This window comes from Vombatus ursinus, unplaced genomic scaffold (assembly GCF_900497805.2).
Source record: "Vombatus ursinus unplaced genomic scaffold, bare-nosed wombat genome assembly UNPS02014791.1, whole genome shotgun sequence".
Taxonomy (NCBI): Eukaryota; Metazoa; Chordata; class Mammalia; order Diprotodontia; family Vombatidae; genus Vombatus; species Vombatus ursinus.
Window position 1 is genome coordinate 20,891,625 of NW_020954569.1, and position 16,949 is coordinate 20,908,573.

Sequence of the window (16,949 nt, forward strand, 5' to 3'; positions counted from 1 at the left end):
TAGATAGATAGATAGATAGATAGATAGATAGATAGATAGATAGATAGATAGATAGATATAGAAGGCAATAGTCTTATGCAACAACTATATACACTTATCAACATCATCTCCTAGATATTCAGATACTCTCCATAGTGATAATATCATTATTTCAGTTATACTTACAAGTCATAAATAACTGAGTTAACTGTTGACCCATACACACACATGCACAAAAGTGATTAACCTTCCCAAAGGATTGAAGTAATATTTGAATAAGGAAGAAGCACAATCTGTATTCAGGTCAATAGCTTAAATGATCCTTTTAATGATGTAAGTAATTTTCTTTCTTTCCCTCCATTAGGTAGAAAATGGTCAGATGTGGATATCTACTGTGAAGACTTAGAATCGGACACCTACAACTTCATTTTTTTAATACCATTTCAGGATGTAAATATGCTTTGACCTTTCCCCGATGGGCAGTTAAACCATGGACAAGCTAAAAAACTCACTTTGGACTGTTTTTCTAAACGAGGCTTTGCCTTCTTCCTTCAGTGCCCAATAAGGGATTACAGTTGATAAGGGAAAGAAAGAAAATCCTTGAACTGGAAAGTTATCCTACAATGAGAATTACGAGTACATCTTGCATCTGCCCAGTCCTAGTTTGTCTCTGTTTTGTGCAGAGGTGTTATGGGGCTGCTCATCACAGCTCCATTAAGGTGACCAGAAATCAAACCAAACACATAGAGGGTGAAACAGAAGTCCACCATCGCCCCAAACGTGGATGGGTGTGGAACCAATTCTTCGTTTTAGAAGAACACATGGGACCAGATCCTCAATATGTGGGAAAAGTAAGTTATGGGGACTTGAGTTGGGCAGAAAATGATTGTGAAAAGGGGAAGGGGTAGAAGACAATGAATTAGGAGATGGTTTCCCTAACACAAGCTGCTGCACAACTCAGAAAAAAGATTAGACACAATGGGTCATTGCCCATGATATCACATCATGACAAAAGGTGTCTCACAGAATATTTCTTGTTTTTCTTTGTTCTTCCCTATATAAATAAATAAATACCTTTTTGAACTCATAATTCAGTGATTACAGGATTAATCCTCAGGTTTAACACTTTGCAAGAGAAACTTACTGTTTTTATATAAACGATGCTTATTTACTACATTTTTTCCCCTTCTTAACTTATTCATTAGCTACCAATAGCCATCTAACACATCTAATAACATATGAAATTAAATTTATTTGGAGCTAGCAAATCTGGATTTATAACAAAGGGCATTGCATTACAAAATTTTAAGTATTTTTTGTTAAATTTCTGAAGAGAATATTCTATGATTACACTCATGTGCCCTATCTCAGTGATAGAATGGTATTTAAAATGCTGATGCATGATATATATGAATTTGTAGATGAAAAAAACAGATTTTGTTTTCCCATCTCAAAAGAATGTTATTAAACAATTAGGTAATTTGCCTTTCTTCAGAGCAGTGTTTACTTTTACTACAAAATCAGCAGAGTCCAGTGATACTTAAAAAGTGATACTTCAAATCAAGCCACAAATTCTGATATAGTCGAAAGAAAATTAATTATAGTCAGGAAGCCTGGATTTGATTACAGTTTCTAAATATTAGGGGGAAAAAAATCTTTGTGATTTGGATCAGATAGCTTAATCTCCTCTTGTGAATTGTACACAGTGATACCTATAACTAGTTTCCCCTAGCCCACATCAATCATGAGCAAAGGTATCAATTATTTTGTAAAAGTATAAACTCTTCTTCATTGTTATTTTGAACCTTATATATTTGATATTTTAGGAATGCATAATAGCATCAGGAATGTGCTTTCCACTACAAAGATGAATGTGTGTGGAAGAAGGAGGATTTTGGTGGGGGAGGGCTATCTCAGCATCATTCCTATCTCTCCATTCCCTTAGGCACTCAAGTTTATCCCAGAAAACAATTTCTAGGATCTGAGCTGTAACTGGCAATGTTGGAAGTTAAGGGAAATTCATTTGGGAAGTGGTATAGACCTCAGGATACTGACCTGAGGGTGGCAGGGTCACCACAACACTTGTAGGCCACTGCTTGGAAAAGTGTTCTGAGAAAGGAGCAGGATGAAGCAGCTAGGAAGGTGTTCAGCTACATATGGTCATAAACATGAAGGGTTGAAAGAAACACATCAGCTCCCCATTTCAATTGATTGTTCTTACTATCATTGAATCATAGATCATAATGAAGTCATAAATTTAAGGAAATTTTTTCCAATCCTTAATTCTAGTGATTTATATTTTAATTATTTATTTATCCCGTATATATCTTATTTTTACATTTATTTATTTATCTGCTTGTTTGTTTATTTATTTTGCTTCCCAATTAGACTGTGAAATCTTTGAGAAAAGAGACTGTCTTTTGCCTTTCTTTGTGTCATCAGCACTTAGTACAGCGCCTGGCACATAGTAGGCATTTCATAAATGTTTATTGACTAATTCATGGATTAAAGCTGGAAAAGACCTTGGGGGCTGTTGCAGTCTGACAGGTTGAGACCCCTCAAAGACTAGAGTATAGCACGGGGTAGTCTGGAATAAATTCACAGACTCAAGCATTTTTTAAGTCAAGTTGGCAAAAAGTTTATTGTTACGCTTTTCAGTGGGGCAAGGATTCTTAAGGAACCTGCATCCTTAGAGGGGTACAGTTAAAGTTTGTATAGGATAAAATATAATAAAACATGTGTCAAATATGATAACTAGGTGATTCAGGGTGGGGATTAGGAAGTAGTTAAGGATTGGTCAATTCTTAAAGGAACATGCACTTCTTGTATCTACTGTGCAGGCGTTTTACCCAGAGTTCACTAGAAAAAGTCCATGAGGGGGGCTGCACGGAGGTGTGGTTTTAGGCCTGCTACATCACTAAGTTAACTAGAGTTCAGCGGTAACTGAGAATTGTCCAGTCTGCCACCAGTCAATGTCTTGTTTGACAAGATAGATGTAGGGAGGATACATGTGTCTTAGGTCTAGAATACAGATAATGAGGAGTCCAGGATGTAGATAATGAGGTAGGGCGGTAATATAGATAGTTCAGTGGGTAAGAATATCTTTATGACCCAGTGCAAAGCCAGTTCAAACTAATAATTCCTTCGCGTGCTGTTTGTAACTGCACCAGGGAAAGAGATAAGGGTCTTGCTGGGGCCCAATCATGAGTAATTGCTAGGCACAGTGTCTTTGGGCTGGGGAGAAACTGCCAGAGACAATGTTTCTGAGACTAGGGAGAACTTGGGATCCAAGTACAAGCACAAGCACCCAAATACAAGCACCCAAACACCCCATCAGAGCCACCTAGTACAATGCTCTTATTTTACAGATGAGGAAACTGAGGACCAGAGAGCCTAAATTATTTCCCCAAGGTCCTTGCTCTTGGCAGAGCTAGAATTTAAAGCAAGGAAATTGTTCTGACTCAAAAGCAAGCTTTCTGAGCTAAGCCATGTCTGTATTAGGAAAGGAAATCAAGTGCTCCCATCTGAATTTCAGCGCCCTGGAATAGTGCTGATATGGTCTTGCCCTAGTAACTGAGACTAGGATTTCAGTGCAGCTGTATTATTATTTTCTAATGGGTGAAAATAAAAACTGAAATTAGAACTCAGACAATCATAGAATCTTAGAATTGTAAGGAGCCTCTGAGGTCATAATGGTTGATCTATATTTAAGTAACAAAGCTAATGTTTATACAGGGTTTTAAGGTTTCCAAAGGGCTTAGCAAATATTATCTCATTTGGTCTCCACAATAAACCCAGGAAGTAATGCTATTATTATCCCTGTTTTAGAATTGTGAAACTGAAGCAGATGGAGGTTGAATGACTTGCCCATGGTCACACAGCTAACAAGTGTTTGAAGGCTAGATTTCAACTCAGGTTTTCCCTGGCTCCTCCTGCAGCATTCTATCCACTATAACACTTATCCACCTTGCGTCTTCAACAGCTTCAAAGAGTGACCATCTCTTCTTCTTGAAAACATGTAGTAATAGGGAAGTCACTAACAAAGCAATACAAAGTAGTCTTAGTTCTACTTATTAAAAAGTGTTCTTATGCCACGTCAAAATCTCTCTGAAACTTCAATCCATTGATACTAATTCTGCCTACTGGGCCCAGCATTACAAGTCTGATCCTTTCCTTCCATTACATTCCTTGAATTATTTGAAGATGGCTATTGTGTCACCCTCTTAAGTCTTTTTCATTCTAAGCTCAGCTTCCCCAGTTCTTTCAGGTAGGCTTCAAGTGGCATCATTTTGAATTCCTTCTCCATCTTCTTCACTTTCCTCTAGATTTACTACAGACTGGGAGTGTCTTTACTTAAGTGTGTTATCTATAACTGAAGATAATACTCCAGATGTGGTCTGACCAAGGCAGAATGCAGGGGAACTGTTGCATCACTTACCATCTATACTATTTAATGCAACCTAATATTGCACTCTTTTTCTTTTTAAAGGTTGTGACATATTAAACATGCAGACAACTAAAATCTCATTTAGGGCTTGTGTGTTCTTTTGTTTGTTTTTATCATATGGACTGGCTCTGCTGTTTGCATTCTGTATGTTGAGCTACTGAGATTTTTGAACCTAGGCCTATGATTTTGCATTGTTCTTTATTCAATTTCATTTTTGTTTTATGAGTTATTTTCATCCAAGAAATGAATTAAAGAAATTGCATTGCATTTGATGTAGCCCATTGAGCTAACCTGTCAAGCTTCTCCTTGGATATTCATTCTGTCACCTGGTCTATTAGGTATCTGTCCTTCCCAGTTTTCTATCCCCACCCCACCCCAGTTTGGTAAGTATATCATCTATACCACATGGTATAATTGGAAGGGCACTAGATTTTTAGTTAAAAGACAAAGGCTTGAAGCAAGACCCTGGTACTTACTATCTATATAATCACTGGGTCCCATTTTCCTCATACATAAAAATTTGGGGTGAGATGTGTTTTCTACCTCTAAATCCTATGACCATCCAAGAAAATAATGAATAGGTCAAAGACAGATCCTTGGTTATTCTGTTAGAATAAACTTCTTCCATCCTGACATCAAACCATTAAAAAGAATAAGGCTAATGATCACTCAAATTCTTTTCTCTTTTTCATGGGTTTTCTACCTTGGAACCATGGTAGACACCTACCTAAATCTAAAGTCCTTATCTTAAATCTAAATCTAAAACTCTAAAGTCTTATCAAAGGGACTTATCAGTCACATGTGAATAAGTGAACCAGAATAGAAACAGTATGATTCCTCTCAGTCCTGCCTTAGGTAAACCCCTTAGCCAATATTCAAAAAGGCATGGTGGAATAGGCCAAGATTCAATTGTATGTTCTTTTCATAGATATTAGATTTAGAGTAGGATGGAACTTTAGAGACTATGTAGGCCAGAGTTCCCATTTTACAGATAAGAAAATTGAGGAAGAGAGAGGTAAAGTGAATTATTTAAGGTTACACAGAAGATAAGTGGCAACAGCCAGGATTTGAATTGAAGTCATACTTGGGAATTTCTCCACTGTGATCACTTTATTTCTCACACTCAAATAATTTACACATAATACAATTATGTTCATTGTTACTGTTTTATACCAAAGTATAATGGAATAAAAAGACAGGAAAGTGAAAAAGAAAATCTGATTTTCCTTCTACAGTTTTCCTTTGTGTTTCTATAGGTGTCTGAAATTCTCAAAAATATTTAATCTTCAAGAAAGTATATCTCTTTTCCCTACAAAGTATACCATGAAAGGAATGGAAACTAAAGAATAATAACTCAAAATATTTTTTTATAGTTACTAAAAGAAAATATCAAGTGGAGTGTTGTCATCTGTAGCAGATTATTAAAAATAATGGCAAATCCAGTATTGAAGAACTCCTTTATTTGAAATATATTATTTTAAGTTACTACCTCCAATATCCTTGAGAAGTTGGTCATCCTTTTCTAAACCCTTAGTTAGATATCTATATACTCTATGACTACATTTGCCTGGACTATTGATGAAGGCTTTAAGCTTTGATTGTCTAAGTAGTGGCAATCTCTCTTGTTCTGCCTTTGATATTTTTCTTGGCCTTTCACTAGTTAGCAGCTGGCTTTATGATAAGAGTTTGTTTTGTTGACATTGGTCAATCTGTTTTATTCACTACAAAGATGAGTATGCACCCCTGAAGCTAGGATGTTCAGGCCATTTTATAAATGGAAAGATAAATAAAATGATGAATGGCCAATAGATGGTTTTGTTTTTCTTTTTTTTTTCCCCAAAACTTGGCAGCCAAATCAGATCAAATATTCAGTCTAGCACACAGGGATATCATGGATTTGTGGCACTGGCTGGAGGACTTTGCAAATAATTGAGGGATTAGAGCAAAGAAAATAACAAGAGCACATTTGCCAGATTACTTCTCAGCAAAGATTTCCTTTGTTTTCAAAGGATATATCCATATTCAAAACTCAATAAGCAAGTAACATTTTTACCTTAAATAAAATTTTAGCTAATTGTGCATTATATAATTTAAAATTTAAATTATATACAACAGATTAGCATGAAAGCTAACGCAGCATAATTAATACATTATTACTAACAATTCTGCAAAAAATACGTTGAAGTGCTCTAAGCATTGTTTTACAATTTTCATTTGAGAAGTCACTTGGCATCCTTGCACAAATGCAGTATATTCCCGCCACTGGGCCCTTTGCTCACATTGCTATCTCCTTAGAATTTCTGTCTCTTCTTCTCCCTCCCAAAAGGCTGACTTTAAAATTCTACTCATTCTTTAAAATTAAAGGCCACCACCTTCAAGAAAGGTTCTACTCTGACATGTCCATTTGAAAATGTCCCTTTCTTCTACTGATCTTGCTTCTCTTTGTACTTATTTTATAATCCTCTCATACCCTGTTCTGTACTGGTTTAGGGAAGCTTTTTTGGTCAGCTGATTTGTACTTCCATTTATGCAATGGTGTTTGATTTGTGGATACTGAAATTCTTCCCAAAGTTATCCCATTATTTATATAAAGATTGATTTAAGAATTAAAATGAGAAAATTAACAAGGTAAAAATGTATGCTTTTAATATATATGTACATGTGTATATATATAATATAATATGCACAGAAATTCTCAATTTTCAAATGGTCTATTCTTCATCAATTTGAATGATCTCTTCAGTGGTGTAGATTACAACCTATCCATGCCTTCCTGATGTTGATGTGTTCCTTCCTACAAGTTCACCATTCAACTCACTTGAGGCCTTCCTTGATTTCTCTTGACATTATAAGAGGACTGGTGGAGCAACCTGTTTTCTCATCTATTGTTCCTTGTCACACGATAAGCCTACAGTTCCTTGATGTCATTTACCCAATTTTTGAGACGTCCTCCCCATTAGTTATGTTTCTTTTTCTCATACCCATTATGCACCTTTCCATTGCTCTCTATGTGATATTCATTTTTTTTCAAAATTCTTCATCAGCTGTTATATATTTTGCTGATACATAACAATACCAGCAGAAGGTGGGGCCTTAAAATAAGGGTATTTCATTTTACAAGAAGATTAGGGGTGGTCATTAAAGGAACTTTTCTATTTCCTGAAGACAATCAGGCTCATTTCTTCCTCTTGTGTAACTGTGGGTCCAGCTCCATGTCCACCTGTAGTTTCTGCACCAGATCTACATGTTAATAGATAAGCTCTACAGTTTATGCATTCAAGTATATGTTCTAATTTTAATGATAAGTACACTTCATCCACTTGGTGTTTCCTATCTGAATTTTAGTTCATGCTTAATCTCTACTATGGTAAAGTTAAGAGAAATTTCTAGAATTTATGCCTTAGAATAAAAAAAAATCAACTAGAAGAGTACTGCATATTCATTCTCAGTTTAATAGAATTTCTGAACTTTCCTATTACTGTTGAGGGAACCTCTTCCCCAGCATCCAAGTTCACAACCTCAGGATCGTCCTGAAAGAGAAACAGGAAGTGGCATATGCCAAGTGGTGAAATCACCACTACCAGCTCTATCACTATCTTCCTTCAACCTTGAGTAGAAAAATACTGTTTGTTATACAAGATACATATACCTGTGAGGGAGAGGGAGGATACTAGGGATAATTGTGATGATGTAAAAAAACAAAAGACAGGGGGGCGGAGCCAAGATGGCAGAGGGAAAGCAGTGACTGTCTTAAGCTCTCTCCCAAAGCCCTCCAAATACCTAAAAAAATGGCTCTAAACAAATTCTAAAGCAGCAGAACCCACAAAAAGACAGAGTGAAACAAATTTCCAGCCAAAGACAGCCTGGATGGCTATTTGGAAAGGTATATCGCACCGGGCTGGGAGAGGAGCACAGTTTGGCATGGGCGCGCAGGCCACAGCGACCCTGGAGCAGGACTCAGAGGACTAAATCGCGGGCAGCTGTGGCAGTTTCCAGACTTCACAACCCATGAATGCCAAAGACAACTTAGAAGGTCAGTGGGAAAAGTCTGTGTCTGCGGTAAGAGAAGAAGCTAGATTTCAGGCACCCGTGGGGCCGCAGCAACCACCTAAGCTTCTGGCCCACAGGCTAAGGGGGAATCGAGTGGCTGATCAGAGAGGGATTGCAAGGATCTCTTTGCCAGTGCTGAGGCAGGAATCTCTTGCTTTACTGGTGCTTGGATCTGGGTCACAGTTCTGAGGGGCGGTCCTGGGGTGAGGAGGAATGCTGGTGTGGTGGAGCTTGTTGTGGCTGTGGAGGGGAAACACTTTTCCCCTTATCATACCACCTTGGAAGAACTGAAAATTTTCAGGTCCCTAGAAATACTTCTGAAAACAGCTGTACAAATCCCCAAAGCTTGGGACAGTACACTCTTCACATTGGAAGCAGACTTTTACCTTAACAAAGAGTTTAAAACTCAAGTAATTGGCTGGCATCATGAGTAAGCAGTGAAAAAAGAGTCAGACTATATTATCTTACTTTGGTGACAAAGAAGATCAAAACATTCAACCAGAAGAAGACAACAAAGCCAAAGCTCTTACATCCAAAGCCTCCAAGAAAAATATGAATCAGTCCCAGGCCTTGGAAGAGCTCAAAAGGGATTTTGAGAAGTAAGTAAGAGAAGTAGAGGAAAAACTGAGAGTGATGCAAGAAAGTCATGAAAAACAAGTCAATAGCTTACTAAAGGAGACCCAAAAAAATACTGAAGAAAATAACACCTTAAAAAATAGCCTAACCCAAATGGCAAAAGAAGTCCAAAAAGCCAATGAGGAGAAGAATGCCCTAAAAAGCAAAATTGGCCAAATGGAAAAGGAAGTCCAAAAGATCACTGAAGAAAATACTTCCTTAAAAATTAGAATAGAGCAATTGGAAGCTAGTGACTTTATGAGAAATCAAGATACTGTAAAACAAATACAAAAGAATGAAAAATTAGAAAACAATGTGAAATATCTCATTGGAAAAACAACTGACCTGGAACATAGATCCAGGAGAGAGAATTTAAAAATTATTGGACTATCTGAAAGCCATGATCAAAAAAACAGCCTGGACATCATCTTTCAAGAAATGATCAAGGAAAACTGTCCTGATATTTTAGAACCAGAGGGCAAAATAGAAATTGAAAGAATCCACCAATCCCCTCCTGAAAGAGATTCCCCAAAGGAAAACACCTAGGAATATCGCAGCCAAATTCCAGAGTTCCCAGGTCAAAGAGAAAATATTACAAGCAGCCAGAAAGAAACAATTCAAGTATTGTGGAAACACAATCAGGATAACACAAGATTTAGCTGCTTCTACATTAAGGGACCGCAGGGCATGGAATATAATATTCCAGAGAGCAAAGGAGATAGGATTACAACCAAGAATCACCTACCCAGCAAAACTGAGTATAATCCTGCAGGGGAAAAATGGTTATTCAGTGAGATAGAGGACTTTCAAGCATTCTTGATGAAAAGACCAGAGTTGAATAGAAAATTTGATTTTCAAATATAAGACTCAAGTGGAACATCAAGAGGTAAACAGGAAAGAGAAAAATCATAAGAGACTTATTAAGGTTGAACTGTTTACATTCCTTCATGGAAAGATGATATTTGTAACTCATGAGACCTTTGTCAGTATTAGGGTAGTTGGAGGGGAAAAAATTATATGGACATATATAAAGATGTAGATAGAGGGCACAGGGTGAGTTGAAAATGAAGTGGTCATATCTGGAGAATGAAATTAAGGGGTGAGAGAGGAATATACTAGGAGAAGGAGAAAGGGAGAGGTAGACTGGAGTACATTATCCTACAAAAAAAAAAAAACAGAAAAAAAAGGCTCTTACAGTGGAGGGGAAAGGGGGAAGGTAAGAGGGAATGAGTGAATCTTATTCTCATAGGATTTGACTTAAGGAGGGAATAACATACACACTCAACTGGGTGTGGAAATCTGTCTTGCCCTACAGGAAAATAGGGAGGGAAGGGGACAAGAGAGTAGGGGAGTGATAGAGAGGAGGGCAGATTGGGAAAGGGAGTAATCAGAAGCAAATACTTCTGAGGAGGGACAGGGTCAAAAGAAAGAATAGAATAAATGAGTGGGTGGGATAGGATTAAGGGAAAGAAAGTTAGTTTTTCACAGCATGTCTACTATGGAAGTGTTTTGCTTAACTGCACATATCTAACCTGTATTTAGTTGCTTGCCTTATCAATGAGGGTGGGTGGAGAGGGAGGAAGGGAGAAAATTTGGAACCCAATGTTTTAAAAACACATGTTTAAAAAAAAGTGTTTTCACATGCAACTGGGAAATGCGAAGTACAGGAAATGGGGTACAGAAATACATCCTGCCCTACAGGAAAACTGAAGGGGAAGGGGATAAGAGAAGGGGGTCAGAGATAGAAGAGAAGGCAGACTAGGGGACAGGGTATTTAGAATGCATGCCATCTTGGGGTGGGGGGGAGGGGTGAGATGGGGTGAAAAATTGGAACTCAAAATCTTGTGGAAGTAAATGTTGAAAACAAAAAAATAAATAAAAATTACCTTTAAAAAAAACAAAAGACATCAATAAAAGCATTTTTTTAAAACTAAAACTCTCCAATGGAAAGTCCAGTACCCAGAGTCTTACCAAATATAGCACTGTATTAGTTGAACATTTTTGCATTTTATGTATCCCCAGCTCTTAGCACAATTCCTGGCATATAGTAAGAGCTTAATTAATGGTTGTTGACTGAGTCCAAGAGTTACAAGAATTAATTATAGTCCCCTTCCTGCCCCCCAGACCACTGATTCTGCATCCAGCCTGGACTCCACCACTGAAGAAAGTAAACTTTGTGGAGAATTGCCACCACCACCACCAAGACTAACCACTAATTCAGGACTTCTTAAACTTTTTCCACTCATGACCCTTTTTTGCCTGAGAAATTTTTATGCAACACCAGGTATATAGATATATAAAATAGGTGTACAAATCAAACATTTACTGATAATAAATCATAAATCAATTTATTTTAAAACAATTCTTTGGTATACATTTTATCATTTATTAAAGATGAAAGCAAATTTGCATACTAATGAGATGGATGTGCTTGTTTATTTTTACATAAAGAATGAAATCTTGGTGGAATATTTGATGCTGTAGGACATAGAGCATCTTGAACGTTTTTCAGATTTGGTCAATATTTTGATTTTATAACGTCACTTTGCAAAAATCCATAGGACAAAATAACAGAAGTAGGTTTAGGGACATTTCAGAAACTGTTGGAAATTCTGTCCTAATCCTAAGCCAAAATTCATTTAACGATTTTGTATTTACAGTAAAAAACACTGCAATTCATAACATACAATAGTCTTGAATCTGAGATGAGGTGTTTCTGGCAGCATTCTTTGGCGTTGTATGGTGTGACCGCATACGCAGTGCAAAGTGCGCATGTTGTGTGTTCAGAACCAAGGCTGTGGTGAAGTTGAGCAATGCAACACAGGGAAGTGCTGCCAGAAACACCTCAGATTCTTTAAGCATTTTGTTTTGAATTAATTTTTGGTCACTGAGTGTTCAGAAACCTTTTACTGTTGCCAAATTTTTTGCAACCCCTGCATTCAGTTTCATGAGCCCATGTGGTGTCATGACCCACAGTTTAAGAAGCACTGAACTACTCAACTGTCATTGTGGACAGTTGATTAGCTCAGGGCTTCTTTACCTGCCACTGTCAGGCAGGTAAACTCAAAAGCTCCTGGAAAAGCAATACCTTCCAGACCATCAGCCCCTTTACTGTCTAATAGGGCGAGGCCACTCTTGTAGAGCTGTGACCTGTCTACTGTCTCTATAGGTGATGCTGCCCCTACCTCCTTATTTACCCCCGCCAAAGACCCAGAAATGAAAATCTTTGTCTCTAAAATTCTTGCCACTGCCAAATGGTTCAGCATCAAAAATAGTTTTTATTTTATCAATGACATTGGTAATATCATTATGATATCAAATGACATTAGAGAAGATGCATTACCACAGGGCCTTTCCATCTTACTTAGGGCTGAAATTGCCTATATGAGTTATATTCCCCGATTTAATTGTAAGCTGCTTGATAGCAAGGATTGTCTTGCTGTTGTTGTTGTTGTTGTTATTGTTTGTTTGCTTGTTTTCCCAGCACTTAACAAAAGTGTTTTTCACTTAGTAAGCACTTATCCATCCATTCATTCATTCAATCAATTAATAAACATTTATTTATCACCTTTTATGTGCTGGGCTTTGTGCTAAATGCTGGAGATACAAATAAACTGGCAAAAGGGAGCAGAGGGTGAGGGGAGTCTAAAAGCAATCTAAAAGCATTCATTCATTCATTCATTCATTCATTCATTCACTCACTCATTCATTCTCCTCATTTGTACTGATCCATGTAGCCAAACTTTATCATTTCTAAATCGATATTTCTCACATATGTCACCTCTCTTCACTCACACATCCACCATACTAATTTAGGTCCTCATACCTTTAGCTTTAATTTGTCTCATAGCTTAAATCTTTCTCCTCTCCAATCCATCCTCCACACAGCTGCCAAAATGATTTTCCTAAAGGGCAGGTCTGACTATGTCCACCATTACTTAATAAAACCCTTTGGTTCCCTACTACCTTTTGAATCGAATATAAATTTTTTTTTCTCACATTTAAAGCTCTTTAAAACTTGCATCCTTCCTGTCTTTCCAGTCTTCTTACATAATACTTCCCACCTCATGCTCTACTTTCCAGTCATACTGGCCTACTCCATGTTCCTTATATACTATGCTCCATCTAATGTCTCCATACTTTTATACTAACTGACCCAGGTGCCTGCAATGCTTTCTCTGCTCACTCCTTCAAGACTAGGCCTCTCTTTGTACCCTGAATTTGCTATTTATTGCCTTCTCTCTTAAGGATATCTTCCATTTACTGTGAATGTGTTTTATATTGCATGTACATAGAATATATGTTTCTGTATATCTATCCCCCATTCGAACATAAACTCCTTGGGGGAATTAATTGTTTTTGTTTTTTTCTTTATATCTCTAATGTTTATCACAATACCTGGCACGCAGTAAGCACTTAATAAACATGTGCTGATTGGTTGATATATGTGTGCTATCTCCCAAGAATATTAGTAAAGCATGATGTATTTTCCAAGATTTTAAACTACTCTCTCTGCTTCATAATTTCTTTAACATTTATATAGTGTTTTATTGTTTACAAAGCACTTTCCCATCTATTATCTCTTATGTAGAAAGGCAAGTAGATACAGTGTACAGTGATAGATCTGGAATTGCGAAACTTATGTTTGAATACTACTTCTGACAGTGAGACCATGACCAAGTCATTTATTATCTCTGACCATCAGTTCCCTCATCTGTAAAATAGGGATAATATCCACATTTCAGAGGAGATACGAGGATCAAATGAGATTATGTATGAAAAGTTCTTTGTCAATTTTAAATCAGCTACTAGTAGTCATAGAAGAAGAAGATATGAATACAGATGAGTATAACACAAAATATGACATGTAAATTCATTAGAGAGATGCAGTCAGGAGTATACTGCTGCCAAGTCATACAAGTTTGATTGTTAACTTTTCTATGTGAGTATTTATGCTTTGGAAATTGACAAATGCTACAAATTAGTACTTAAGACTTAACTTAGTGTTTTGTTGATGATTTAGACTCGAGAAAATTATGGAGAAAATGTTAATAATGGAGATTAAATTGAAAATACATACACATGTGTTGTACATATGTATGTATGCATATGCATATATATGTGTATATACAGGTATATCTGGAATATATACTCATATTTGGAATACATACTCACGTATACATGCAATACATACACATGCATATGCACATGCACACATATACAAATATATACATATATATACTCATGCATACATATATACATATAATACACACACACACACATATATATATATATATGTATATACAGATAGATCAATTTCTATCTCTATCTGTGTATCTACAGCCAATCATTTAACATTAACCAGCACACCCTTCGGTATAGCACCGAGTTCTATGTGAGATTTGAAGGAGATAATTACTCACTTAGGAAAGGGAAGGAGAGGGATGAAGCTTTGGAAATACTATCATATTTGACCTCATAAGAACAAGCCTAAGAAATAGGTGCTATTTTGATCCTGGTTCTTCATTTAAGGAAACAGAGAAAGACAGATTTTAGGTGACTTGCCCAAGATCACACAGCAAGTAAGTTCCTGAGGTCAGATTTAAACTTCTATCTTCCTGATTCTAAGCAGGCACTCTAAGGAAGGATAGCATGGAAGAATTGTACAGATAAGAGCAGGAATGAAATGAAATGTTTTGGGAGTAGGGAACAGGAAAAAACAACAACAAAACACTCTACTCAGATGCACATCTATACTTGGGGAGAAAAAAAATGTTGTGTACTTTAACTGAATTTTAGAATATATAGAAAAGAAAGTGAGAAGTTTAGAATAGTAGGGTAGTGCAAAATCTTGGTTAACTTTGAATGCCAAGGAAAAGAAGGAGGTTGTACCTTACTTGGGAGGCAATAGGGAGCCACTGAAAATTTTAGAGGCAGAGTACTGGTATGAGCAGATCTATGTACGAAGCATTTAGGGTGTTTCAAACCTATTGAAGTGTGACTTGTGATGACTAGAATAACCAAACTATAGCTCTATTACAACTACAAACTACAAACTACAGTTCCATTGCAGATAATTGTCAGAAGTTTAGTGCTTGAGAAGCTTGTCTTAATTATTTTAAGTCAGAGAAACTCAATAAAACTGGTTCCTACTGTGGTGTAGATTTATTTTTCATTCATAAGATCTTGGGATTTAGAGTTAGAAGGGGGCTTAGAGACTGTCTTTTCCAACCTTCTTTTTTTTGTAACAAAGGAATTAAAGTCAGGATGAATAGTACTAATGATTTTGAATGGTCCTGAGTGGTTCTCTGAATTTGCCTTTCTTCTTTGCCAATTGGCAGGTTTTGCAAATATGATCCTTTAAACTTATAATAATATATTTGGCTTATTTTATACAACTAATGAAAATTAAAAGAATTACTTTCCAAGAAGCTTTAAAAAGCAAAACTATGAAGATCTAATGGATAGCTTTAAGACAAAACCCTTAATTCTGACAGAATTTATTTAAAAGGTTTCTTTTATTTTTAAATTTAAGAAAAGATGTTAGCATATAAATGTAACCACTTTGGACATTATTTGAATTGAATCCTTGTGTTCTATTCTACTTATCTGTACAAGTGTGAGACAATGCATTTGTAACTGCAGTAAGGAATCCTGATCATTTCAGAGCTGTATAAAGAGATTTGCTAAGCACTTCAAATCTATTATCTCATTTGACCTTCACAACAAACATGGGGGGAAGCTGTTACAGGTGTTATTACCTCCATCTTACAGAAGAAACTAAACCAGAGGCATCAAGTGACTTACTCTTCCCCTCCCAAAGCATTCTCACATAATTAGTTTATGCCAGATGCAGAATGAGAACCAAAAATCTCTCCTTCACTACAAGGGCAATATTTTTTCTCCTATGCCATTGCTTCCTTTCCTCTCTTTCTTTCTCTCTAGTATATCTTATTACTTATAGAACACTACACACTGATCAATTTAACTTATAAAAAATTTTATGCTCACTTTTAAGAAAACAAATTAATATCTCCAGTTGAATTTGGATTTCATATTGTATATTCTGGACTTCTCAGTATATTTAAATTTACTGACAAAATATGTGCTTGATGCTCAAGCTATGCTTTAAAAGTGTTTTGATGTTAAGTGATTTTATGTTAAGAATATTTAAATATGTATAATTGGATACAATTAAAATAAAGAGATACATTTAAAATAATGAGCTATTAAAAGCAAAGCATCTGGAAATATGTTTTACATGCATTTCAAGTGATAATTACTTGTGATTACATAGATGTTGCTTTCTATAAAAAAAAACACACAAAAAAAAACACACAAAAAAATCTTCTGTAAGAGAACCACATCTTTTATCCTGGCTTATTTGACTGTCTCTCCTGTATTTTGTTTAGGAGGTGAGAATGAATCAATGTGTTGGATGAGTTCAAAGTGAGGTTCAGGTGGTCATTTATGCCTGAATATCACTAGAAAATAGATTGAGTATTAGTCATATAGATCAGAGTTTGACAATTTGGTTTTATTTTGCTTTTTGGTTTTGATTTCTAATAGTAGGTATAATCTAGGAAGGATCTTTTCATTGAGCTCCCTTCTATTTCCCATGGTACTCAGTGTGGTGTTCTCTATTTTTGTGTTCTCTGACTCAGTGATTGTCCACCAGGAAAGATTTGAGAATGATGGAAAGTTTAATCATAAATTTGGAAATTTGATGTTACTTATGCATCCATGCCATTTTGTTCCCTTTTTTCACAGCAATATGAGCTTTGATTATAACTTTTAGACTGTCTAAGTATAGGAAAAGTTAAAGGGGAAGGGGAAGAATAATGATTCATTTTAATTA

At 36.2% G+C, this 16,949-nt stretch overlaps 1 protein-coding gene across 1 annotated transcript in view; it reads left to right on the plus strand.

Annotated features, from left to right (window-relative positions):
- The first annotated feature begins 602 nt into the window (after positions 1–602).
- CDH18 (cadherin 18) overlaps positions 603–16,949 on the plus strand; it is a 382,285-nt gene continuing 365,938 nt past the window's right edge. Inside the window, exon 1 of the mRNA XM_027869003.1 lies at positions 603–830. Coding sequence (XP_027724804.1) covers positions 603–830 — 228 coding nt within the window. The remainder of the gene's footprint in view (positions 831–16,949) is intronic.